Source organism: Parus major, chromosome Z (genome assembly GCF_001522545.3).
Source record: "Parus major isolate Abel chromosome Z, Parus_major1.1, whole genome shotgun sequence".
Lineage (NCBI taxonomy): Eukaryota > Metazoa > Chordata > Aves > Passeriformes > Paridae > Parus > Parus major.
The window spans coordinates 7,628,155-7,652,261 of NC_031799.1; the positions used below are offsets into that span (position 1 = coordinate 7,628,155).

Genomic DNA, 24,107 nt, shown 5'->3' on the forward strand with positions numbered 1-24,107 from the left:
AAGCTGTGTGAATCATTATGGTTATTTCTGGGTTTAAAAAGATATAAAATCTACTTCCACTTTTTGATCTTACTGAAATGATAGGGGAACTGTCAGGTAGCATTACAGTGGGAGATTCACAGCTTTTACAAAGGGCTAATGACTACTCAGAACAGGCCACATAGCTGCATTTACTGACTCCTGAACTCCTCAGTTTTGTTGATTATGGCTTGATTTTTAGCCTGTGCTTTAAACGATCAATCTGCAAGCGTTCAGCAACAACAAGGTGGTACAGTAACAGTGGGAATTTATTGACAATAAACCCATATTATCCCTTAACTGCCACTGATATAAGCATAGTGGGAAAACATATACTTCTCCTACATGTCTGGGATTATATAAGCTCCCCTGTTACGTCAGCTTTTCCACTAGTGGGAGGGCATGGGGAAACAATCCCCACTTTCTCATCCCTGTGGCGCCAGCTCTCGCAGACTCATAGTCCAGCTCCTCCTTGGTCCTGTCACCATCTGCCTCAGGCTTCTGCTCTCCAAGGGTTTTCTCCAGTGCTTCCTGGTTGTCATTTTTCACTGAAGGACTTTATTCTCCTCTTTACCCTTTGACACCAACATTGGAATTGGTCTGTGTAGCTTCCACAGCATCTAGATACCCTAGGAGGATAGTGCTGGTCCTCTCTGTACCAGGAACTGGGAATTGAGGGCTGTATTGGTCTGCACTGACATTATGAGCAATATAAGGTTTAAGAGAACATTTGCGTAGAAATGATGTCTGCAATAAAAGCATAATAGCAGATAGCAAATAGCAATAATAGAGTTGCAAGACATCCTCCAGTTTACACTTGATGATGAAGAACATGCTGGGATTTCAGAGCCAGAGGCACATTCAGGCTGGAGGTGACGTTGGAATATCTCTAGCCCAGCTTCCAGCTCAGAGCAAGTGTACAGCCCTGAGATCAGACAAGGTTACTCAGGACTTAGACTTCTTTTGAAAAACTCCAAGGCTAGAGATCTCACAGCCACTCTGGAGTCTTGTTCCAATGACTAAGTGTCACAGTGGAGAAAAACTTTCTTATGTCACATTGAATCCTTCCCTGTTTCAATTTATGGCTGTTGTGACTCATTCTCCTGCTGTGCACTCCTACATTTCTGTCTTCTTAATATCCTCCACTTGGGTGCAGGCAGGTGCCCGTTAGGTCACTCAGAACTACATCTTCTATAGGCTGAACAAGTCCAGCACTAGTGTCTGTTCAGTGCAAATCCTCCAGCTGTCAACAATCTTGGTAATCTCTGCTGGACTCAGTCTGGTATATGAACACCACTGTTCACCCCTTAAACTACTTTCTGCCTCTCTTTCTGTAAGTGAAACCATTAGCTGAAAGCGAAGACCTTTCATAGCCTGTTTTTCATCACCAGGGCAGAGAACAGACACACTGTCTTGGGTTGCAATGCAAGATGTAACCAAAAGTATGTGTTCTATTATCAGCTGTTTAAACCAGGTAGGGCAATGTTCTTTAACTCCTCCATGACCCATCCTCCCTTCAGGGGGATGGATATCTTCTGTTAATGGGTGACTGAGCCTCACTTCATGACTGATAAAATTATATCACCCCATTGTGAGATGCTCCACCCAGGGGAGGAGCCCAGCATTCCTACTTGGATATAATCTCAGACTTGGAACACCAAAGCAGCCTTTCTCCACTGGATTCTCAGAGGAAGACTGGACCAATCTACACGACCACTGGACCTTCAGAGAAAAGCTACAGCCTTCTACAGGATCATTGCTTCAGCAGAACCGTATCTGTCACTCCAGGAGGATTGCAGTCACCATTTAATTGGACTGCTACCAACACCCTGACGAACAGGGGTGTCAGATTGTGTCCTGACTCTGTCAGTGGCTTGTGGTTTTTTGGTACTACTGCATTTTTATTTTCATTTTCTTAGCAAGGAACTATTATTCCTATTCCCATGTCTTTGCCTGAGAGTCCCTTGTTTTCAGGATTATAATGATTTGGGGGGGGAGGAGGTTTACATTTTTCCATTTCATTTCTGCCTTCCTTAGCAGACACCTGTCTTTTCAAACCAAGACACACACCGATACATCACAACTGTCATCTCCTTGTCTTATTTCTTTCCCTCCTAGAAAGCTCCTTTTTTTCCAGTGAGTAAGAACATGGCACATAGGACCAGGGACAGGAGGTGAGAAGGGTTCATCCTCTTTGCTTTCTCTCACCTCTCAAAATTTCTTTCATTAACACTCACCTAGTATTTCTTAATTAGCACCTTCTGGCTTGGAACTGCCTGCCTGTGTTGCAGAAAATCCACTCAAGCTCTTGGCTGTTGTATGACAGGAAATATCAAACATTTGGGCTGTTTACTAGACTGACAGCTGCTCTTACACCATAGATTACACATGGGCTGAGTGTTCCCTGCCTCTGTAGCCATCCTTGGCTTTACCTGTCCCTCCTGAGTGAACCTTCTGTGGTTCTGTATTTGTCTCCTGGTGGTGAGCCAAATGGCAAGTGCATGTCTGAGCTAAACCAGGAGAGTGAAGAGAGTGCAGAAGTTATGCCAGAAACAGGAACAGTAACCAGCTGAAAAATCACCCCAAAGGAGCAGTGAAAAAACTGCGATGAAATTGAAGAGAAGTCTGCAGATTTATTTGGGAAGGTGGATTGGTGTCCTCACTGGCATTTCAATTTTCTTATTCATTCTTCAGCTGATCTAGCAGAGTCCACTTATAAAGTCTTGAGAGAACCTGGCAGCATGGAGTTCACAAGGACTTTGAAAGGCCTTGTACCAGATCTCCACGTGCAGATATGGGCTGAAATCAATGAAGTGATTTCAGTGAAGACCTTCCTAAAATACCAGCAACATCTGCCAGGGCTGGTCTCCACTGTGCTTGATTCTGCTTAGGTGCAGAATGTGAATTAAGTTTCTGTGGTCCAAGGACTCAGAATTATGCTAATGTGCCCAGTTTAGTCAGTAATCCCATGCCTCCAACAGGATGTGATTTCATCATGGAGTGAGGTGAGAATTTGTCTCATATTATGTACACCACAAAAGAATCCAAACCCCAGATTGTCATATAGAAAACAATGCCTTTCTTTATGGTGAAATAATAGATTGCTGGAATAAATCAGCTCTGTTACAGGTTCTCTGCTGCTCTTGCTGGATTGCTGACTCATTTACAGGTGGTTGCTGGGGAAGTTAAATTGCAAACAACCATTCATCACGATCCAGACTTCTTAAGGATTTTACGATCTAGGACTAGGATGAAGCTGGCATTCTTTCTCCAGTTACCTACTTCTCACCTTCAGGACAGTTGCATCTTACCTGAGGATGTTATGTATCTATGGCAAATACAGTGTTAATGCAAGTATAATTACTGTAATTTAGATTTAATTTTCTGAGCACAAGCACCTCCTTTCTGTCTTCCTTTTGTTTCCTGCTTGGTTACCAGCTGTGAAAACATCTCTTTCCAAGATTGTTCTTGATGCAGCTGTGTAATGGGCTCATCCCCTGTTGGGCTGTGTCTCACCCAGTTCTCAAATGATGGTGACTATTCCCTCGCAGACAGCGGAAGAGCTGGTTCAGCCAAGGGCCTGGAAAAACCATTGTGCTGTGGTATTTCTCTCTGCATCTCCCTGCACTTTACATGATTAACTTCACAGGGTTAACTATTCTGTGGGAGAAGCAGTGGAATGTAGAGGGTTGAGGCAGCATTATTTCTACAAAGCAATTGCTTCCACCACTCCTCTAAGCAAGTTTAGGCATCTCCTTTGTGCTTGTGGAAAGGAACAACTCTGTTTGTCACCTTGAACACTCTGAAAATATCACCAGGTTCTTGCTCAGTCCTTACTACCTCTCCCCAGGCCTGACAACACATCTGAGTTTCAGGGGTCTCACACCAGGGTGATAGCTGGAGTCAGTGGCTGGGCTCAGATCAGAATGGAAACAGAGAGCCTGGGAAGAAGTGACCCTTCCTGAGATGATGATCTCACTATGCCATTGGAATCTACAGCCAGAAGTGGTATCCAGATGTGACAAGATCTCTGTTGTCTCTATCAAGGAGATAGCTCCTTTAAGGGCCCCCAGGAGGAATGGTGGCTGTTTGCATGGCAGCATTGCCCCAGCCATGTCTGTCTGTCCTAGTTCCAGCAACACAGAGAGTGAAGCAAGGATCAGGCCATGTTTGCTGGTGTTTTGAGGCTTTCAGTGACACTACAGTGACTGATTTTATGTCATAGTTCCAACTGCTAACCCAGCACTGCTAAGCCCATCACTAAACCATGTCCCTGAGGGTCAACATATCTTTTAAATACCTCCAGATTGGTGACACCACAACTTCTCTGGGTAGCCTCTTCCAGTGCTTGACAAGCTTTTTTTAGTGAAGAATTTTTTTGTAGTGGACATATCCAGTTATTGTTAAAGATGTGCATCAGTGTCAGCTAACTGTCAACAGGTCTAGTCTAGTCCTTGCATTTGCAATTATTTGTCAGATAATTTATTTTGCCATCTTGGGCACTGTTTTGCTGAAAGTGCCAGCTGCTGGTTAACTTTGTTCCATCTTTGGTACTTGTGAGACTTGCTTGGCAGTGGAGAGATTACTTTGGGAAGTGCTTGCCTTAAGGACCTTGATGACTTCCACATAATTTTCTTTCCAGCATGCCTCTATTTTGCACTACTTTGTTGCAAAGAATATCCATTAGTTTCAGCAGCCAGCTGAGCAGATGGGTTTAACTGGTCTGTGGCTCTGAAGTAATTACATTTTGGTACAACAGAGACACAGCAGCAAACATGTAAAATTAATTCAGGTGCAGTATCCCAGTCAGTTTCTCAAAGCAAAGAGCACTTTAGGGAGGGCACTCCTGGCCACACTGTGACTGTGCTGTTGGCGGTGTGGACAATCACTAGGAATATTTCCTTCTGGTTTCCACAGATGACGTTGAATTAGGTTTTCCCATGGCCAGTTCCTTCTTCAAAATTGTATTCGTATCAGAGTGGTTGATTACTGCTCCCATCTCTCTCTCCTGCTTCTGTTATAATTAAAACAGCAATATATGCATGAAGCAATTAGAATTTAATAATGCTTTTCTAAACAGGATGTCAAGGAGCTTAGTACAAAGACTTGGGCTGGAGCCAGATCAGCGTCTTAAGACTGGATTGTTGTTAAAATTGGCTGTCTCCTGCTTGAACAGCTTACATGAACACAGAATCTAGATCTGCTTTTTTTTCAGATCATACCTCATCTTTGTCTCCAGACAGGACCCTGAAGACCCCCTGTTCCTGGGTGGCAGGGTCAGAGCAAGGCATGGGTAGGGACACATCACCGGTGCATATGGGTCTGGGTGGGACAGGAGCATCCCCAACCCCAGCCCTGTTGCCATCCCCATCACTGCATGCCAGGGAGCCCATACTCAGGTCCATCCTGGATTCCTTCCTGCAGAGCAGCTTTTGGTCAGATCAGGGCATATCACTGCTGGCAGTGTCTCACAGAAGGAAATGAGTGGTTCTGTGGGTGCCTGTGCCCCAGAGGAGCACTCCCTGAGCTGCCTCCCAGCATGTTGCTAGAATTCTCATGTACTGTTTTATCTTGTTTGCTTCTGGCTGATATGCAGTGTTTGGGCCCTGCAATTGCAGTCAGATCAGTATGAATCCTGTTCTCTGCACAGCTCTTATGGACAGACCCTCTGCTCAGATTCTTATGGACAGTCCAGTGCAGCTGGGTCAGTGCACATGGATGGGGAGCATGTGACATAACCTCAGCATCACTGCAGGATACGTGGGCTCAGAGGGCAGATGTCTCAACAGGCAGCAACAAACGTGCTGCATGGACCAGCACTGTGCCAAGCCCATTCCAGGAGAGAACTGACACCAGCAATCCTCAGGAGCTCCCAGAGCAAAGCAGCGCTGTGGTGGTATACAGCTGGGCCCTGTCTGTCTGTAGGGCAGGAAGGGATTTCTCAGCTGCTGTAACTGTGTGAAATCCCAGGGAAGAACAACAGCTCTAACTGCAGGATTTCCCGTGCTTGTCCTGCATCCAGCTCCTCGCTGACCTCTTTTAAGCCCTGATTTGCATGCTGCAGCGTAACTCAGTCGTGGCTGATGTGATTTAGTGTGACGTCCCACGCTGTCCAGGCTAAAGAGGATCTGGTTCCCAGGCCTGGGAGTGTTTGTGTGGCATTTATCATTTGCCTGGCTGTTTCCTTTGCAGCAGGTGGAGGGAAGCTGTGCAAGTCATTTAATCTGAGGCAAATGGGTAGACTCAGTTTGAAGTAAATAGGAGACACTTCTGTGAGGATGGAGGCAAACAGAAGGAGAGGGAAAGGAGGTTTGAATAACTGACTGAGGATGGGAACAGAAAAAGGTCTCACTTGCCTGAGCAGAGATGTACTGGAGAGCACAGGCAGGAGAGGAGTGATGAGGAAATACGATCTGATCTTGTAGACCTCTGCTCCCATTTTGGGTACTGGGGTTGAGGGACATGAGAGCAGGAAAGCAGCAAGGACAGATGGGAGAGGTCAACACTCAGAAAGAAATCTTGGCCTGTGCTCTGAGGTAACAAGACAGCAGGGAAAGACTTAGGGAGAAGGTTTCAGTGGGCATAAGAGGGACATGCTGACAGACATCTGCAAGAGATGGGTTGGTAGCACCACTCCGGGGGAGTTTCTAAAGAAATGGCTGTGCAGGTATTAGGAGCAGAGTGGGACAATCCACTGCTGGGGGCAGTTGTTGTGCAGGGCACCCCAAGGACTGGACAAGCATCTTACATTGTGTCAGAAGCAATGTAAGAGTAGCTGCTCCCACCATGGACATCCCACCATGGACAAGAGTGCATTAGTGAACTAACCCCTCCTAGCCTTGTCCCAGTTGACTCTGTGATTTAAATGAAAAATACACAAGGAGAATGCATTGTTGAGATGACACAATTGTTCACATGGCTGAAATATCTAGTGCAATTTCTGTATTATCCCTGAACTCAGTCATGGAGAGCAGGAAACAGAAAGAGAGGAATGTGGCTTGACATTAAATTGCAGGCTGAGTTCTTTCATAAGCAGAAGAGTATCAGTCATAATACATCTTTCATGCCATTGGCATTTAATGTTATTTCATATGAGGCTTCTTTGAGCAAGAACATTTATTTTTACTTCTAATAATAGCAAAATCCGGTTTCCCGTGTACTTGTATTTATCCAAAATGAAGTATATTCACATGCTTCCATGAAAGTAATAACCAAGAATATACTTCCTATGCAAATACTTTTATGAACTGTATTTAAAAAAAAATTAAAGAAGGTGCTGTGTTAAAAGAAAAACAGCAACTGGACTTTCTTAGGCATCTAAAAGGTGATCAAGGTGGACATGTATATGTTAACAATGGTGTCTGGAGAAAAAGGCATTGAAAGAACTGCAACTTTTTAAAATATACTGTTCATAGAACTGCAAATGTTCTCTCACGAGACACCATGCTCTATGATTTAACAGCAGTACCCAAGAGTTGCAGGAGCTGCATATTCACATCCGTGTTTGATTGCTTTTATTAAACTCTAATCCATAGCAGCTTACTGAGCTGGCATGCCAAAATGCTAAAGTAAAGCTGAAGTAATAAAAAAAAAGAAAGAGATGCTGAGTGATAAGGAAATGTTGCTGGGTGGCTGACTGCGCTGCCTGTCAGGAATCAAGGGCTGCAGCTTAAGAATGCTGGGGTCACTGCACTTTGCAAGGCATATCCTTGATTTTATGCCTCTGGGTGGTATGTGGCTGTGGGTGCTGTGTGTGCCCAAGCCTTTGAAGTCAGGTTTGCCCACCTGGGTGAGGAGATGCTGCAGATGTGGCCCCTCTTGATGAGTGCAAGAGACAGGGAAGTCTGGTCAGCTTTTGGATTTTCTAAGTTACACTGAGATCTGGTGTCTGGGTGTCACTGGAATTGCAGCAATATTTGAAGTCGAGCTAGAACACAATGTACTGCCTGTCTAGTGGGTTTTATGGACAATCTCAATTAAAATCCCCTTCCTGTTTCCTTCCTCCATGCTGCTTGGGTCAGAGAGATCCCACAGCTAAAAGACTGAGCACTGATGCCCCCATCAGCCTTCACATCCCATGCTGTTGTAACACATGGCAGGTAGACAGGCTTTGAATATTAGGGCTTCCCAAAAAGTTAAAAGTTACGTAGAATAATTGATCCCATCCCAATGAGCCAAATGGCACTGCAGAAAATCTGAATCCATTAGGGCTGTATCCGGGGTTTGTGTGGATGACGCACTGCCTGTCCCCGCAGTGGGGTGAAGGAAAGGGCATCCCATTCCCTCTGTCCTTATCCCAGTGATGGTTTCCACCACCAGCACTCCCTGGGCTTGAGGAAAAAGCTTTTTGGGGTTTTATTCCACTCTGACTCCTTCAGGAGGTCTCAGTGTGCCAGGACAGGGTAATTGCCTCACACAATGAGCACACAATGGTTTTTCTCAGTGCTTAGTACAAGTCACTTAAGTGATACGACTGAAAATCTTTTCCATGTACCTTGTGAAGAGTTTGTTTTCTCACCAAGCTGTTCTATTCGAATAGAGCCTATAGATGTTGGTTCATCTCAGAGACTAAGGCTGATGACACGCAAAAGAAAGCAGTTCTTCATCTCACACACACATCTCACAGAGCTCACAGTTAGAGCATAGCTAAATTGTCCTCAAGGCTGACAAAACACAGTGTGACCTCTTGGGACCCTGTTACTGATGTTTCCTTATCACAGCATCTGTGCAGGACAGAGTTAAGGGTATAGGTTCATTTCAGACCCATAATGTCTTAAGATTACTTTAAAATTTATCCTTCTTTTTAAAGCCATTTATTTGATGATTGATGAAATGAGGGTCATGACAACATCCCTCTTTTGAACTTGTGTCAGAGAATGGAAAAGACAGAAGACCAACAGTTTTAAATGGTTTTAGTGGGTTTCTGCAGCTGCTACAGAGAAAAATTCGGAAGGAGGTAACAAATCATTGTAATGCCCAGTTCAGAGCAGCTGTGGGGAATGCCATGAAACAAATCTGCACTCAGCTTGGCCCCGTTCACTGAAGTTTTCATGCTAAATGTGGTCTTTTTATGGCTAAATTTAGGTGCCTAAATTAGTGGTCTGTAAGAGACATTGCTTGAGGCTCTGGAGTTAGCAAGAATAGGGAATGTTCTTTGGGGAACAGCTCCTGCTATATGCACAGCTTCTCCTTGGCCAGAGGATACTGCAGTGGGGGTAAGCAAGGAGGTGGAGTCCCAGCTAGCCCCTGGCAGAGCAGACACAGAGCTGTGAGGATGCACAGGCTGTGCTCCCTGATGGCCATGGATTTGTCCAGGCTGTTAGCTTGCTGCTGCTGCAAAGCCCATCCATTCCATCAGCCATTCCCTCCCCTCTCCCATGGATGTATGTGAACTGGCCAGTTCTGTGGTGTGCTGTGGGCAGCTACCCACTATTTCGGGAGAAGTGATCCCTGCCCACGTGCCCTCCTCATTTCCTTCTGGTTTATTTCCAGTGACAATCCCATCCGCTTCTGGGTCTGATCCAATTTTCTTTGCACCATCTGCCTGTTGGATGTCCTGACCTTTGCTCCATGACCTTTGTCCTGACCCATGCCTTTCCTGGCAGGTGTGTGCTGCTGAGACACAGGCTGGTCCCAGCACTGTGACTTACCCAATTTAAATGGTGACTTCCAAGAAGCAAAGGCAGGTCAGATGGGGCCCTGAGACCCGTGTCTGCTTTAGCATGGGTCAGTGCTGATTCCAGGCAAGGTCTTTGAGTCAGGATGTGAGCTTGAGCAAGGTGGGAGTGCTTGCCCTGAATTCCACAGGTTGTACCTGAAGTGGGAGGTAAGAGCATCCTTGAGGCCAATGATCCTGTGTTGCTGCTGCCACCTGAATGACCCAACCATCCCCTGGGCTTTTCTGCTGGCTTCATTCCCTGCAAATAAAGTTTATTGTGTCATTTATTTCCAAGCAGTAGTGGAATAAGCCTAAATCCTTATCTCCAGTCTGTCAGCTAATCCTTCCATGGGCCAGGAGTAGTGCTGTTGGATCAGGCTCTAAGTGTGCCTCAAGGCTTTCTGTGCTTGAAAAGCATGTTGCTGTTGCATGTAAAGGGACTTCTTGAGAGCCAAGAAGTCATCCTGGCACAGACATCATCCCCAGCTCAGCATAACTCCAGCTTCATATGATAGCACTGGATTGCAATAGGGCCATGATGAGGTAGATCTGGGAGGCTTCAGGGTTGCAGCTCATATCATATTCCTGTTAATATTCCTATTGATGTTTGGTTAGTGACCCAGAGAGATGATGAGGAAAATTTTTCTGTGTTCATGAAGGAGTTTAGCCTTCCTTGATCTTCCCGATAGAAATGCTCCAGGGAAGCTTCATCTTTGCTCTCATTCATTGAGTTCACCAGACCAGTCACTAGTGTGTTTTGATAATGGAGGAGCCCTTACCCTGAAGCTGGCACCTTAACCTGAGCAGAAGGAACAAGAAAAGGTCTTCTGTCAAAGAAATAAACTTCTGAATAGCTGGCAAGTTGTGTGCCCCTTCCCACAGAGGATAATAAGAATAAGCAGTTTCAGGTATCTTCTTGAAGCTTCTCACCCCCTTCAAAATGACTCTGTAAAAGCTTAAGCCCTTGTGCAAGGAAACCCAGTTCTTAGGCCACTGGGTTGCTTTTTAAAATGTCTACATCCTGTTCCAGCATGACTGTATCCAGAATTCCCATTGTGTAAGGAATGACATCAGTGTCATGACAACAGCAGTGCAGAGACAGGCCTGTGCCCCTTGGCCAAGGCTCAGCAGGGTAAAGGGTCACCTCTGCTCCCAAGGAAGTTGTGGGGACTTTCCTGACTATATTCATATCAGCGTGGTTGACTTCCTTGCTGCTTTAAAACATAAACATGTTTGGCCTTGTTTAATCGAAACTTCAGAGCAGATGTTTTATGATTATTCCACCAATGGGAAAAAGACATGGAAGCTGAAAAGTGCCAGCATCACGGCTTTTATGGGAGAGTTTTATTAACTCAGCAGTATGCTGTTCAACTAGGGAATGAAGGCATTAGCCAAGACTCCAGTTTAAATAAATCCCATAACCTGAATGCAGAGTTCAGCATGTGCCAGCATGGGGATGGGTGGGGCTGAGGCTCCCAAGGGTCAAGGGATCTGCAAGCAGACAGTCCTCATCCTCATCTTCTTTGTCCTAGTCCTCACTCCACCCTTCCCCCTGAGGCTTCACCTCAGTCATCTCCCACCTCCTGCTGCACTTCCAGTGCCAGTACTCACCCTGGGGCTGAGAGGACCATCAAGGGTCCTGCACACTGCCTCTAAGCCTGAGCCCCTTGCCTCAGTTTTGCTCCTTGATGAGCCAGGAAAGACCATAGACATGAGGTATAGGGAGCATAAGGACTGTGCAAAACCTGGCAACAAACACAGCAACAGTGACACAAACAGGGAGTCTCTTCCCCATCTCTCCTCCCTGAGGACATTCTGTAAGCAGGGCAGAGTCCATCCCTGCAGAGCACCTTTTCTGACCTGCCATGAGCTTTTCTGCCATGTCCCTCATCCCTATTTCAACAGGAACATTTTGCTCTCCAGTTTGAAGCAGTTAACAATAAAGTTGATGCAAATGCTGCTCTGAGCAGCTCCAATACCCATTCCATGAGCTCCTCAGGGACAGACCTCCCATGTAATCTCAGCTCTGCATCTAACAGCTTCATGGGGAAGATGTTCTGCCTTGACTCCCTCTCAGCTCCTGGTGAGCCCTATGAATGTGGTGTGAGCAGGGATGTAGGTGGAGGACAGGCTCAGCTATGCACATGGTAGCAGAGCCCCACAAGTGCCCTCTCCACACCTGGCTGTGGCATCTGCTGGAGGCAGAGCCTTTTGGCAGCTGCATGTGGAAGTGACACTTCCCGGCCTCATGTGCGCCCTGGGACATTGCAATAGCTCTGCTCCAAGGACTGCTTCTCAGAGATCTGATACAGCCAAAGCCCCTGGATTTTTAGGAAGCTGCCACGTGCATCCAAGCAGATCCCACAGTGCTGTGCTGGTGCCATCAGTGGCCTAGCCAGCTCACAAGCACAAGTGCCCCGGGAGAAGCAGATGACAGAATAAAGGGAAACTTTCCATTCCAGTGCCCCCAAAAGGACATTATAATCTTCATTCCCTGTGTCATCTTGCTTGCTTGGTTATGTGGCGTTAAATTAGGGCTCTGGTTCAGTTATGGCTCATTACAGGCTTGCGTGTGGCTTTGTTGCAGTGTGCTCAGAAGCACCAAAGGAGCTGAGACAGTGTGAAAGTCAAAGTTTTAGGGACAGTTTAGTGATCATGAGCTGAGCCTTGCCTGAGGATGGTGAATTCAGCAAGGCTTAGACACAGTTCCCATGGGCCTGCAGGACATCAGTCAGGGACTCTCCCTGACCCTACCAGAGGACAGATCAAAGGGCTTGGGATGGCAATGGATTGGTGGAAGGTGGCTTCAGCATCTTCTCTCCCCATATGAGCAAAGCAGACGCCTCTTTTGCCTGTCCTGAAGACCTTTGTGTGGTGCTGTATGTGACACAGGGTGACAAAGGGAGGGGTTTGAATGCTGTCAAACAGCAAAGCAGCTTTTCTGCAGAAATAGCTAAGTCCTGAAAAACCTCAAGCAGCTGTGTTTATCCCAAGGCTCTCAGAGAGATGCTCTGCTGTGGGCCATTATTACAAACATCACTTTTTGCAGTGCCTGGGCCAGAGCCACAAAGGGCACTGCTCACCTGTTGGCATTAATACAAACCAGCACTGTCCCAGCATGCAGCCAATGGACTCAGTAAATAAAACAACCTGGGCTCATCCCAGTGCTCAGAACAGCAGTGGAGCTCTCTTCTTGGGAGCAGAGGGGTCTCCAGCTATCCCAGTCCTCATCCTTGCCCCAGGTCTGGTTTCATCTCAGCAGTGTCCTCTGGCAGCTTGGGAAACCTCTGTTCCATCGAAGTTGTGCTGGGCTGGGAGGAGGGAGCACATGGGGATTCCCCGGGGACTTCTTTGCACGTTTTCATCACTTAGCAATGCCATGTTTGCTAGAGAAACGGAGTGAGATCTGTGCGGGCTAACAACTTTCCCCGTGTTGTGCGCTGGCATTTCTTCAGCGCCGAAGGGAAGGTGTGTGTTTGTAATTGCTGCACCCGTGGCCATTAGCGGGGCTGATTCAGCGGGAGGAGAATTGATCTGTTCTAAGTGGGGAGAGAGGAATGCTGGCAGTCTCCTTCCTCCGATGCTGAGTGCTGCTCCTCTGGCCTTTTGAGAGCACAGAGAGCAGAGGCTGTGCTTTGGGGACGCCCAGAAGAGCCAGTACAGCAACTTCCTGCAGGCTGCCTCCAAGCCTGGTCAGGGATGTTCCTTTCCCTTTGCTCTGCTGCAGTGTTGGAGGCCTGCTGCCACCTCTCCTGAGCCCACCTGCAAGACTGTGCCTGTCCTCCTGCTTGCCTGTGCTTGGCAGCTGCTTTCTGGGGTGCCCAGAGCCATGCTGCACACAGAGGAGCTCCCCAGCCCCAAAGCAGGGGTATACCACCTCCAAAGGCAAGGCAAGATCCAGAAGGCTGGCAAAGGGCAAATCTGTGATTGAAAGGCAACACTTCACAATGGAAGTGGTCGCTGTGGGGATGCTCTTTTAGAGAAATCCCATGGTGTACTTCAGGAGTATTCTCAATCCTCAGCTGCAGGAGGGCTTGGTGGGCTCAGTGTAGCTTGGAAAATTCCTCTGCTGCAGCTGTGTCTTACATGATGTGAACCTGGAGAGCCTAAGCCAAATTAATCACTTTCCCAAAGTACCAGAACTCTGTTGAGAGCAATGTTGCAGCCCACAGCACAGCAGAAACATGCTCTGCCCAAAACAATGAGTGGAACTTGTGCCTTCAGCAGGGACATCATCCTCTGCCAGGCCTGGAAAGCTCCTGCTGCTCCCAAACGAGCAAGGGCTGAACTGGGCTGGTTCTTTCCCTTGTGCTTTTTTTTCTCAAGATGCTGGTAGCTGGCTTTAGCACTCAGGTAGGGAGCCCTTGGGATGCTTTGGCACTGTAGGAAGTGCTTGTCCTCCTTGCCTGTGCTGGGTTGTGCATCTGGGCTGGCACAGAAGTGTGTCCAGGCACAGGGGAGCCTCACTGAGGAGTTAACAGCACACCTGGGAGACCTGACTCACTTCTCCCCACCAGGTTAGGGTGCTGCCCTCCTGGGGAACGCCATTTGGGTACAAAAGGGATGATCCCTGCTCCTGTGGCTGCCTCTGCCCACAAGCACCTGCACGGGGTGGGCATGGTGGGGCTGTTTTCGAGAGGTCTGGACATCCGCACCAGTGTCATTGCCCTAGCAATCTTGCATATCTGGCACCTACCTACAGCTTGGGGGCATAGCTTAGAGGGTGGTGCAGTCCCACAGGGCTAAGGTCTAGGAAGAGAGAGGCAGAAGAGGCTTTGAGTCACTGTGGATCAACAGATCCACTCCCATTCCCATCCAAACACTTTATTAGTGCCCTTCCCCAGTTCATAGGAGATTTCACACATCTAATGGCACCTTGAGCTTGAAATGTGAGGATGGGCAGGTGCATCCCACTGTGGATCAGCCTCCAGTGAGGGGTGAGATCTCAGACACAGCACTCCAGCAGCCCTCCCTGTGTTGGACCCCTCCTCACCCCTGCTTTCCTCCCTGCTCACAGTTCTATCCTGCTTGGTCTCTTTGCAGAAGAAGAAAGGCCAGGAGGTGAAGATAAGTCCCGAGGAGGAAATGGCAAAGCTGGAGAAGCTGCTTAGTCTGGTGAGAGAGCCAGGGAGCAAGAAAGAGAAAGAGAAGTGAGAGGGGGGAATGATGACTCTGTGGGCAGCCTCTGGCCAAACAAGCTCAGCTTTGATTGGTGGCTGCTTGGCATGCAAGCCACGGGGCCCCTGCTGCCCACTTTTTGCACAGAAGGAACACTTTGCCTCTGTGCCTGGACAAATAAACAGAGGTGCTAGGAGAGCTGTGGTGTGCAGTCACGTCTGGGTTAGGCAAATCTCACCACACTTGGCCCTCCAGAGCCACATGGCCCTTGGCTTTCCCAATCCTTGAGTAGGCTTGCACCAGATGAGAGCCCTATGGAGGGCAGGAGGGGGCCTAGGAAAACCTCAGGGCTGCAGCTTCATGGCAGCCAGTCCCACTGTGTGAGTGGTGGCCAGAGAGATTGAGCTCTGAGCTGTAGCCCCCCCAGGCATTTGTGCAAGTCAAATGGAATGCCACATCTGGATTTTGTGGTGGCAGCCCAAGGCAGAGGGTGCCTGGAAACCTGGCCTGGTGGCCCAGGACTGTGGGAGAGAGACCTTCCAGACAGCACATGGCAACAGCTGCCAGTCAGCAGCTGTGGGAGGCTCACAGCTCCCCTCTCCCCAGGGGCCTCAGCGTGGGGCTGGGGTGCCTCTGACCAGTTGGTGCCTGTTGGGAACTGCTGGGCAGCGGGGTTTGCAGAGCCTTCCACCACTCTGTGTGCAGCAGAGGATTAGCTGCTACGCGGCTGCGGTGGCAGCAGGAGCAGCAGTGGCCTCACAGCATGCTGATGAGCAGCACCAGATCCTTGTGCACAGCTCCCACGCCTGGGCACCAAAGCCACCAGACAGGTGTGGTGGCAGGTGTCCCCCATATGCTCAGCTGGCCTGTCTCCCACAAGCATCCTTGTAAAGTAAGGCCACAGCTTGGAAACTCTCCCGTGCCTCTGGCACAGAGGTTGGGGAATGCTCCCTGCTAACTCCCACATGCCCCCAGGCCAGGCAGGCAGGCAGGAAACCTCCAGTCAGGTTTCATTCGACCCAGCATTTAAAAGCCACAGACGGATGTGGACACGAGCCCTTTCTTATCTCCATTCCTGAGCAAACCACCCACAGTCCTCCAAAGAAATTGGCCCCCAGCCCCGCGGCAGCCACTCCTCAGCCCTGCGGGATGGCAGGACGTGCCACCTCCCCCCGAATTTTTCCAGGCACTCGGTAGAGCTCAGAGACACAACGGGGGGTCCTACAATCTGTTTATTAGTCTAGTAAAAACAAGGCTGCAAAGGGATGTGTTTGCTACACCTGACACGGGGAGGAGCCGCAGGCTCTGCCAGGCCTGGCCAAGCCTGTGCAAGGAACCCTGACTAGCATCCCTCCCACCCCACCCTTCTGTCCCCTTATTGCAGTGGCTATGCCAGTGGTGACTGTGGCTATTGCTCGGCTCTAGGAAAGGCAAGGCAGAGCCCTCCAAAACCCACAGCACTCACTGGCAGGGTGGGGGATACAGCTGCCAGGCTTGCAGGCAAGCCAGATGACAGCATCCCTCCCCACAGAGCCACTGTGATCCCCAGGGAACAGGCAGGGTCAAAGAACCTTCAAAGCTATTTGTCCAGGCACCCTCATCTCCCCATGTCTTCCATCTCCCCAGGAAAAAGCCACACCAGGCTGCTCTCAGAGGGATTGGGGATGCCTGCAAGGGCAGCTCTGCTGCTCACAGGCAGGGCAGGTACCACTGGCTGGCCTCAGCTGGGAGCAGACCGGGGGAGGGCAGGGACACGCACCCAGCGAGGAGGAGGAGGAGGGTCATTTGCCTAGCAGCGTTGGTGCTAATGCTGGAAGGGACTGACACAGGCTGGGGATGATCAGGCAGGCCATGCAGGCCCTCTCATGCCTCACTAAACCTGCTGCTTGGGCAGACATCTGCCAAATGCCCACCTGAGGCTGAGGGCATGTGGCATCCAGTGCCACCCCCAAACATCTGGACAGGTAACACCCTACTCTGCCAGCAGGGCTGGGGCTGCTCAGGTTCCCCTGGGCACACCCTGCCATAGAGCAGCCAGCCTTTTGGGGAAGAAGCACTTGTGCCAGCCCTGCTGCCTCCCCTCTCCAGGCCCCCAACCAGCTTTGCTCAGATTTGTGACCTTGTTGTCACTGTCACAGGCCCTGAACACCAGAGAAGAGCCCACAAGCTCTTCAAAAACAAGGGGTGCACTTGAAAGCAGAGCTCCTGCTGTGGTCACTGGCCGCTGGGACAAGCATGACTGTCCCTGTAGCATATGCCCATCAGCTGCCTCTCTATCCCCATCACCACTGTGGGCACTCGCAGGAACTTCACACACCAAAACCACAAAGGCATAGGACTGCACCCCCTGTCACAGCCCCTGCAAGCAGTTGGGTGTCCCCTCAGCTTTCATGCCTGATCCAGCACTCGAGTCGCAGCATAGGCATCCAATCTGGCACAACTCCTTCGGCACAGCCGGATACCCCAGTCCCCAGGCAGATCAGGGCTGCAGCAAGTACTTCTCTTCATTCCTTGACTCATCCACATCAGAAGCTGGGGTCTTCTTGGGACATGAGGGGGTCCTGCAGGCTTTGCAGAGGATGAGGAAGAGGATGAGGATGAGTAATGCGATGACACAGTTAAAAGAAATTGCCACTATCGCTCCGGTGGAGAGAGCAGCCGCCATGGCCACCGTCCCGCAGGAATCAGCGGGGCCCACAGCCCGGTCTCACCCTTGGGATGCCAGGGCAGTGATCGAGCGTGCAGCCTCCACCTGCTAGCATTGGCAGGGGCCAAAGGGGACAGCCATGGTGCTGGCGGTGGGATGGGGATGGGGCCAGGCCGGCAGCAGGACAGTGTCACCCTGTCAGTTCGACCGCTCACAGCTGTGTCCCGGGCTGCACCACACCACAGGGAAGCTTTCCCTCGGCTTCCCCTCCTCCAGCACGGCAGTGAGGACACAAGGATCACTGTTCTCCCTCCAGCACCTAGAAGAGAGAAAGTCACCGTGGGCATGAAGGGACAGGCTGTGTGAGCCCCTCAGGGTGGGCTCTGGGGGTGCCAGGGGACAGCGACCCCAAGACCCACGGGGCTCCGTTGGAGTTGGAAGGCTGCAGCGGCTCCCAGGTTAGGTGCTGTTTGGGGGACATTTCCAGCACCCCTTTCCAGCGCTGGCTCTGCCCTTCATCCCCTGCGTGGACCACCAGGCTGGACGTGTCCCCAGTGGGAGACCCACCGCCTCATCCCGACCCAAACGCTCCCCCCCGTGCACTCCCGGGTGACTCCGGACAGCCATGGCCCCGATCCGATCCCCTCTCCATCCTCCAACTCCTTTTCCTGCCGGCGGGACGCCGCTGCGAGGTCCCGCATCCAGAACGGGGCCGGGGCCAGGGTCGGGGGCAGCGGCGGGGGGGACAGGGCAGCCCCCGATGTGCTTTTACAGAGGTCGGGCAGAGCCCCGGCGGCGGCGCTCCCCGGGTCCTTTGACCCCCCGCCCGCCGCGGAGGGACAACCACGGAGCCCCCGGAACCGGACAGCAACAGGTCCCACCAACTCCGCCCTCCCGCCGCGTCCCGCCGCGGGGCCCCGGCGTTACCCACCTGCCTCCGCTTCTCCCCGGGTTCCGCCGGGACCCCGGTGCCGGCGGGAGGGCGGGCGGCGCTGCCGGGGCCGGGGCCCCGCTCGGAGCGGGTTGGCGGCTCGGGGTCCCGGCGCGGAGCGGCCCCAGCGCGGCCCCGCGGAGCGCTCGGAGCCGGCGCGGTCCCGCCGCGGCCGCCCGTGGGTGCCGCAACCCCGCGCGCCGCCCGCGCCCTCCCGCCGGCATCGGGGGCGGGCCCTGCTGGAGGCCCACCCCTGCATCGCCATTGGTCATCTCCTCCGCCCGACACCTATCATTGGCCGAACGCCCCGCTGGGGACACGCCCCCTCGCCCGGCTCCCACGTGAGCGGCGGGGGGACAAACGCCGGGCAGCGCGCGCTCTGCCGGCCCGGCCCGGGTCGCGACCCGGTATTGTCCCGGTACTGCCAGCGGTACTGCCAGTGGTACTACCAGCGGTACTGCCGCGGTACAGCCGGGGTACTGTCACGATGCTGCCCCGGTACTGCCTGTGGTACTGCCCAGGTACCGTCACGGTACTGTCAGCGGTACTGCCCCGGTTCTGCCCAGGTACTGCCAACGGTACTGCCCCAGTACTGTCACGGTGCTGCCCCGGTACTGCCTGTGGTACTGCCTAGGTACTGTCAGCTGTACTGCCAGCGGAACTGCCTGCGGTACTGTCACGGTACTGTCACGGTACTGTCAGCGGTACTGCCAGTGGAACTGCCCCGGTACGGTCACAGTACTGCCCCTGTACTACCCCCGGTACTGCCCCCGGTACGGGGCCCAGTGCGGCCGCGGTACTGCCCCCGTATTGTCCCCAGTACCGTCACGGGCACTATCACCGGTAGTGCCCTTGGTGCTGCTGCCCGTACGGGCCCCGGTGCTGCCCTTGCGCCGCTGCTGGCACAGCCCTGCCCGGGTCCTGCTGCGCCTGGTGCAGACACTCCGTGAGCTGCGTGCCCTGCTCTGCCCGGGGGCCACCGGGTGGCTCTCCCTGCTGCTGCCTGCCCTGCACACACACGAACACACGTGCACTTGGTCCTACACACATCGCGGCTTAAGCATGCTGAGGGTGGACTTGCCAGGGCTGGGCTGGGGTCCTTCCCGGGCCACAAGAGGTACAGGCAGACAGAGAGCTTAGAGCTCATGCTTAGAGCCCATGATAACCCAGGGAGAGGAGGGAACAGGACATCTAGGGAAAATCAGTACCTGGGAATGTGAGCAAGATCAGCCTCACCAGCACAACCGACTTCTCCCCGTCCTGTCAGTGGGGAAACTGAGGAACAGGGTTCACAGCCTGAACCCGTGCACAGCTGCCAGCTTCCATATGGACACTGGAGCCAGAGAAGCCCTCGTGTGGGGCATCACCACAAAGGTGGGTGCACCCACTAAAGGACACAGATGTGGCACCCAAAGGAGATGGCTAGGAGACAGGAGGAGGGGCTGGAGGGGCCCTCAGGTGCTTCCTGGAGACCCACAGTGATCTGCACCTGCAATTGCTCTGAAAAACCACATCCAGGCTCCACATATGCCTGGTGACACAGGTGCACAGCAGTCTCACCGGGGTGTATGGCAGATAGGCATCCCGACATGGTGTGTCTCCATGGGAGAAGAGACAGCCAGATGAAGGATAGGTGAAGGGCAGAGCTGTAAGGGAGCTGGGACATCTCTCAGCTGACCTGAACCCACAGGTGTGATGGTCAGGTAAAGCTCAGTCCTGAAGGGACAGACACCAAGTCAGCTGAGGATAACTTCCAATGAAACAAAAATAAATAATAACTTTGCAGCTTTGATGAGGCAGCTTTAAACGTGCCACGGCCATGAGGGAGGGTTATACAGGCTGCCTGAGGATCTGGCTCTCGGCTCTCTGCTAAGAGGGTGTTTTGAGTAAACACAGACACATTGCCAGTTGAAATGTCAGAAGCCATCTGATCAGACACTTGAGCATCTTCCTTGGCATTTATGGCTAATCTGCTAATTAGTCAGGAAAAGCAGTCTCCTCCTCAGATGTAAGGGAGCAGCAGCTGGGAACAGCACAAAGACAGAACAGATTAACTCTGCCCCATTCCCAGGACTCACATCTGCTGGCACAGTGGACAGGTCCAAGCATTCCGCTGACTACCTCCAGGCAGTGGGGCAGGCAGCAGTGAGACCTCCAGAAGAGGAGGAGGAGGAGGAGGTGTGTAAGCCTGGCACAATCCTGGCTCCACTGGGCGCTCGTTTGGATGCGAGGCAGGTGTCTGTGCGCCACGCAGGCTGCTGGAGTCTTGTCTGTTTGCACGGGTAACACTGCACCTCTCCTGCTCCCCCTCACTTTGAAATCTCTTTCAATGCTTGTACTGTCGCCCTTTAACTGACAGTGCAGAGTGTTGGGTCCAGCTGGAGCTCACTACACAAGTAGTGACACGGGAAGAGCAGGAAGAGCTCCTGGACTGCTCAGGACACCGTGTGAGCAGGGGTCATTCAGGCAAGAGCTCAGCCTGTCACAGGTACAGCCCTTCTCTCTCGCCCAGAATTACTTACCGGACCTGCTCCAGGAGGGAAACTACTGAAAAGGAAAGATGATCCACCCTTTGCCTCACTCAGCAGAGTTCAGGATGAGCCTGTCTTTTTGAGGCTGTAGTTCCAGACAGTTTAGAAGAGGGGAAAAAAAATTAGCAAAAAGCTTCACAGAAAAAGCCCAGAACTTTGATCTATTTTGGATGTGAAAGGAGGTTAGTATTTGGATATTAACCTCCCATTGGATCAGGGTCCATTTACAGTCAGGAGAGGAAAAAACACAGAGCAGCAGGAGGGCTGGAAGAGCAGAGCTTCAGCAGCAGCCACAGCCCAACCATCAATGCTTGCAGGGTGACCTCCAGTGGGATGAGGAAGACATGACAAATTTCCAAGTTACATGAAGTTACACCTTTATTTTAAAGCCATCTTTGTGCATTATCAAGGAGCATAAAGGGGAAAGAACAGGATCCCTTGGGAGCTTCCCATTACCACCACCCCAGGACAGCCACAGAGCCACAGGATTTCAGGCTGGTTACAACATAAGTTGACTACTGCCTGTTTGGAGAGAGAGCCATGACCACCAACTCCACCGAGCCAAAGGGAGCTACGTGCACATGATGCCAGACAGAGCTGTATCCTGGCAGTCCTACATTCAACCCCCCTGACAGGCTCAGCAGAAGGACTCTTCAGGCACAGAAATGGCTGACCCAGCCCTGTGCCCTGTTGTCTGCTCATGAACCTGGGCAATGCTGGCACCTGTCTGGCGATTGCACATCAGGTCCTGTCTCTCCTTTGTATTGGTCAGAGCAACCTGCATCTGGCACACAGGCATATGTCTGTCCCACTCCCTGGGCTGCTGCACCCCTGGGCACCTGAAACCTTGCTGGGCTAGCAGCCCTTTGCTGGGGCTCACTGACAGCACACCGACAGTTCTTGCTCAAGCAGAGGCAATTTCTGTCTTCCACAAACCCCTAAGGAGTACAGCCTGGCAGCCTCTGGCAAGGGAACTTGTCAAAACACATTTTCAGACAGCTACAATCACACCCAGTTATAACAGTCCACTCCTCCAGCCCTCCCCTCACACTTCTGTGAGCCCCCGTGTTCAGCAGCAGCTGTGCAGCCACAGCCCCAGGCTGGTTTCTGCAGCTCCCCTGAACCTCACGCAGAGCTGCTGCCTCAAGGCCCCCCCGGCATTCCCCCGGTGGAGCGAGGGTGCTTCCCTGTGCTGACAGCTCCCCGGCCTCCACCCTGCTTCCTCTTCATCTGGCCCTGTGATTCCGCTTTCAGTGTCTCAGTCCAGAAGGCATCAAAAGATCCTGGAGCCTGGTACCCTGGCTCCTGAGGATCCAGGACATCTTTGCTCAGTAGGACACATATGGCAGGAATGTTTCTCTTCACTGTCAAGGCATCGAGGCCTGCCTCAGGCACAATGGGCTCCCAGATTTCTTCAATCTGTCTGAAGAGCACTTTGGTGATCTGGTGCAGCTCCTTGAGCCTTCGTTTCATGATTTCCACACAGGTGATGGTCTTGCTGACAGCCTTGCCCGAGCCAGTGAAAAGAATCTGCCTCACTGAGTCCTGCTCCATCTTGCTCATAGCATAGCCCATCAGATTCCTAATTTTGCTCCCATCCTTCACCTTCATTTCAATAATATCAGCAGGCAGGTCAGTGAAAGGAAGAGGACAAGGTTTCTCCACAATTTTTGTCTTCTTATAGTTCTCCATTCTGCAGTGCTGAAAAGAAAAATGGACCCATGAACATCCAGCCCACTGTAGTTGCTGCACAAAGAAATTCCCCTCACAGTTAGCTACAACTTTCCCTCTGAAGGCCAATCTGAACTATCAAGGCTGGGAATCCTGGAAAGGCATAACCAAAAGATTAGCCCAGTCCTTGTAAGGACATACCTACAGTATGAATGTTACCACAGGGCAGCCTGAGCCTTTGCAGGCAGGCTGTGAAAAAAAACACCATTACTGTTGTGGGCATAAGCAGGGTGACTGTGTCTCAAGAGAAGACAGAACAAGTGAGCTGGGGTGACTGAGAACAGAACCTGGGGGATGCTGGCCTCATCTGCACCAGAACATGCATTCAGCCACAGTTTACATGCAGCACCTCGTGTTACAGAAACAGGCTCTTAGGAACCCGGTCAACCCAGCTGAGGGCAAAACACTACATGTCCCATGGGAGATGGCAAGGTAGGGGTTGCAGGAATGACAAAAGATTTCCTCGAGGGAAAGACAGAAATGCCAGATCTCACAGCCGCCGTCTCTGCCAAGGCAGGTACCATCCTGACCTCAGTCTGCTTGGCCCTGTGCAGCGTACTCCATGTCCCCACCGCAAAGCCCAAGGTGCTGAAGGTCAGAGTACTTTGTTAACCGCAGGCTCCTGAGTCCCGTTGCACCCAGACCCTGTACCCCGCACCCCATCCTCCTCAGGGACACGGCAGCGCGGAGCTCCCGCTCCGAACCCTGGGAGCACAAGAGGCCCTCACCCCGACACGGCAGCCGCTGCCAACGGTGCCTGGGGGCCCGGGCCGCGGCCCGAGAGGAGCCGGACCGCCGCGGTGGGATGCGGGACTGCCGGGGAGGGAGTCAGGGATGTCCCGGTGGGACGTGCGGAACCCTCGCTCACCTGCGGCCGCCTCAGCGCGCCCTTCCCCACAAGATGGCGGCCGACGCCGGGCGCGCGCAAGCGCGAGAGGGCTGGGCGGGGCTCGATACCGGAAGCACGCCCATCAATCACCTGGTTGGGTGGACGGGGGAATGGGCGGGGCGAGCCCCTGGCCCCGCCCACCCGGCCCCGGGGCAGTCCCCGCTCGCACCGGCCCATCCAGCGGCGCCCGGCACCGGGCACGCACAGACACGGGGACCCGTGCGCGCCCACGGACGGGCCTGCGTGAGCTCCCCAGGAGCTGCAGGGAGCAGGGGTTTCCGCAGGCCTGCAGCCCCACTGGGGTTTGACAACCAGCAATGTTGTTGATAAGGATTGTTGATACAGGGACCGGCAAGCTCTTCTGGACTTCCTCTGGGGATTCTGCCATGTCTCACCAACCTGAAGGGTTTGAGACCCTTGCTACAAACATGGCCTTGGAAACCAGGCAAGACATGGCTTGTGCCCTCTCTGGAAAGAGCCAGCATGGGCTTTGGCTTGCAGCAGCCTCAGGAAAGCAGAGGCAGGATAAAGACAAAAGCTGCTGCCTTCTCTCAGCACAGAGATGGGAGAACCACAAGGCAGAA

At 52.0% G+C, this 24,107-nt stretch overlaps 3 protein-coding genes across 5 annotated transcripts in view; 1 reads left to right on the top strand and 2 right to left on the bottom strand.

The window, feature by feature from the left end:
- Window positions 1-14,990, top strand: part of DNAI1 (dynein axonemal intermediate chain 1) — a 142,223-nt gene extending 127,233 nt beyond the window's left edge. The window contains exon 20 of the mRNA XM_015615314.3: window positions 14,720-14,990. Within this exon, the coding sequence (XP_015470800.1) occupies window positions 14,720-14,830 (111 nt within the window). The 3' untranslated portion in view covers window positions 14,831-14,990. The remainder of the gene's footprint in view (window positions 1-14,719) is intronic.
- A 1,018-nt stretch (window positions 14,991-16,008) lies between these two features.
- On the bottom strand, window positions 16,009-18,540 carry ENHO (energy homeostasis associated). Its single transcript, XM_015615320.2, has 2 exons — window positions 18,373-18,540; window positions 16,009-17,760 (listed from the first exon to the last, which is right to left on the bottom strand). Exon 2 carries the CDS (start codon window positions 17,457-17,459, stop codon window positions 17,274-17,276), a length of 186 nt encoding a protein of 61 aa, XP_015470806.1. The 5' UTR covers window positions 17,460-17,760; window positions 18,373-18,540; the 3' UTR covers window positions 16,009-17,273.
- Window positions 18,541-21,255: 2,715 nt separating this feature from the next.
- On the bottom strand, window positions 21,256-23,616 carry RPP25L (ribonuclease P/MRP subunit p25 like). 3 transcript variants are annotated; one of them, XM_015615317.2, is made up of 2 exons: window positions 23,503-23,616; window positions 21,256-22,604 (listed from the first exon to the last, which is right to left on the bottom strand). In XM_015615317.2, exon 2 carries the CDS (start codon window positions 22,593-22,595, stop codon window positions 22,047-22,049), a length of 549 nt encoding a protein of 182 aa, XP_015470803.1. In that variant the 5' UTR covers window positions 22,596-22,604; window positions 23,503-23,616; the 3' UTR covers window positions 21,256-22,046. The 3 variants fall into 3 exon arrangements, with proteins under 3 accessions (XP_015470803.1, XP_015470805.1, XP_015470804.1); XM_015615319.3 differs by lacking the exon at window positions 23,503-23,616 and adding an exon at window positions 23,363-23,478; XM_015615318.3 differs by lacking the exon at window positions 23,503-23,616 and adding an exon at window positions 23,165-23,328.
- Window positions 23,617-24,107: the final 491 nt, after the last annotated feature.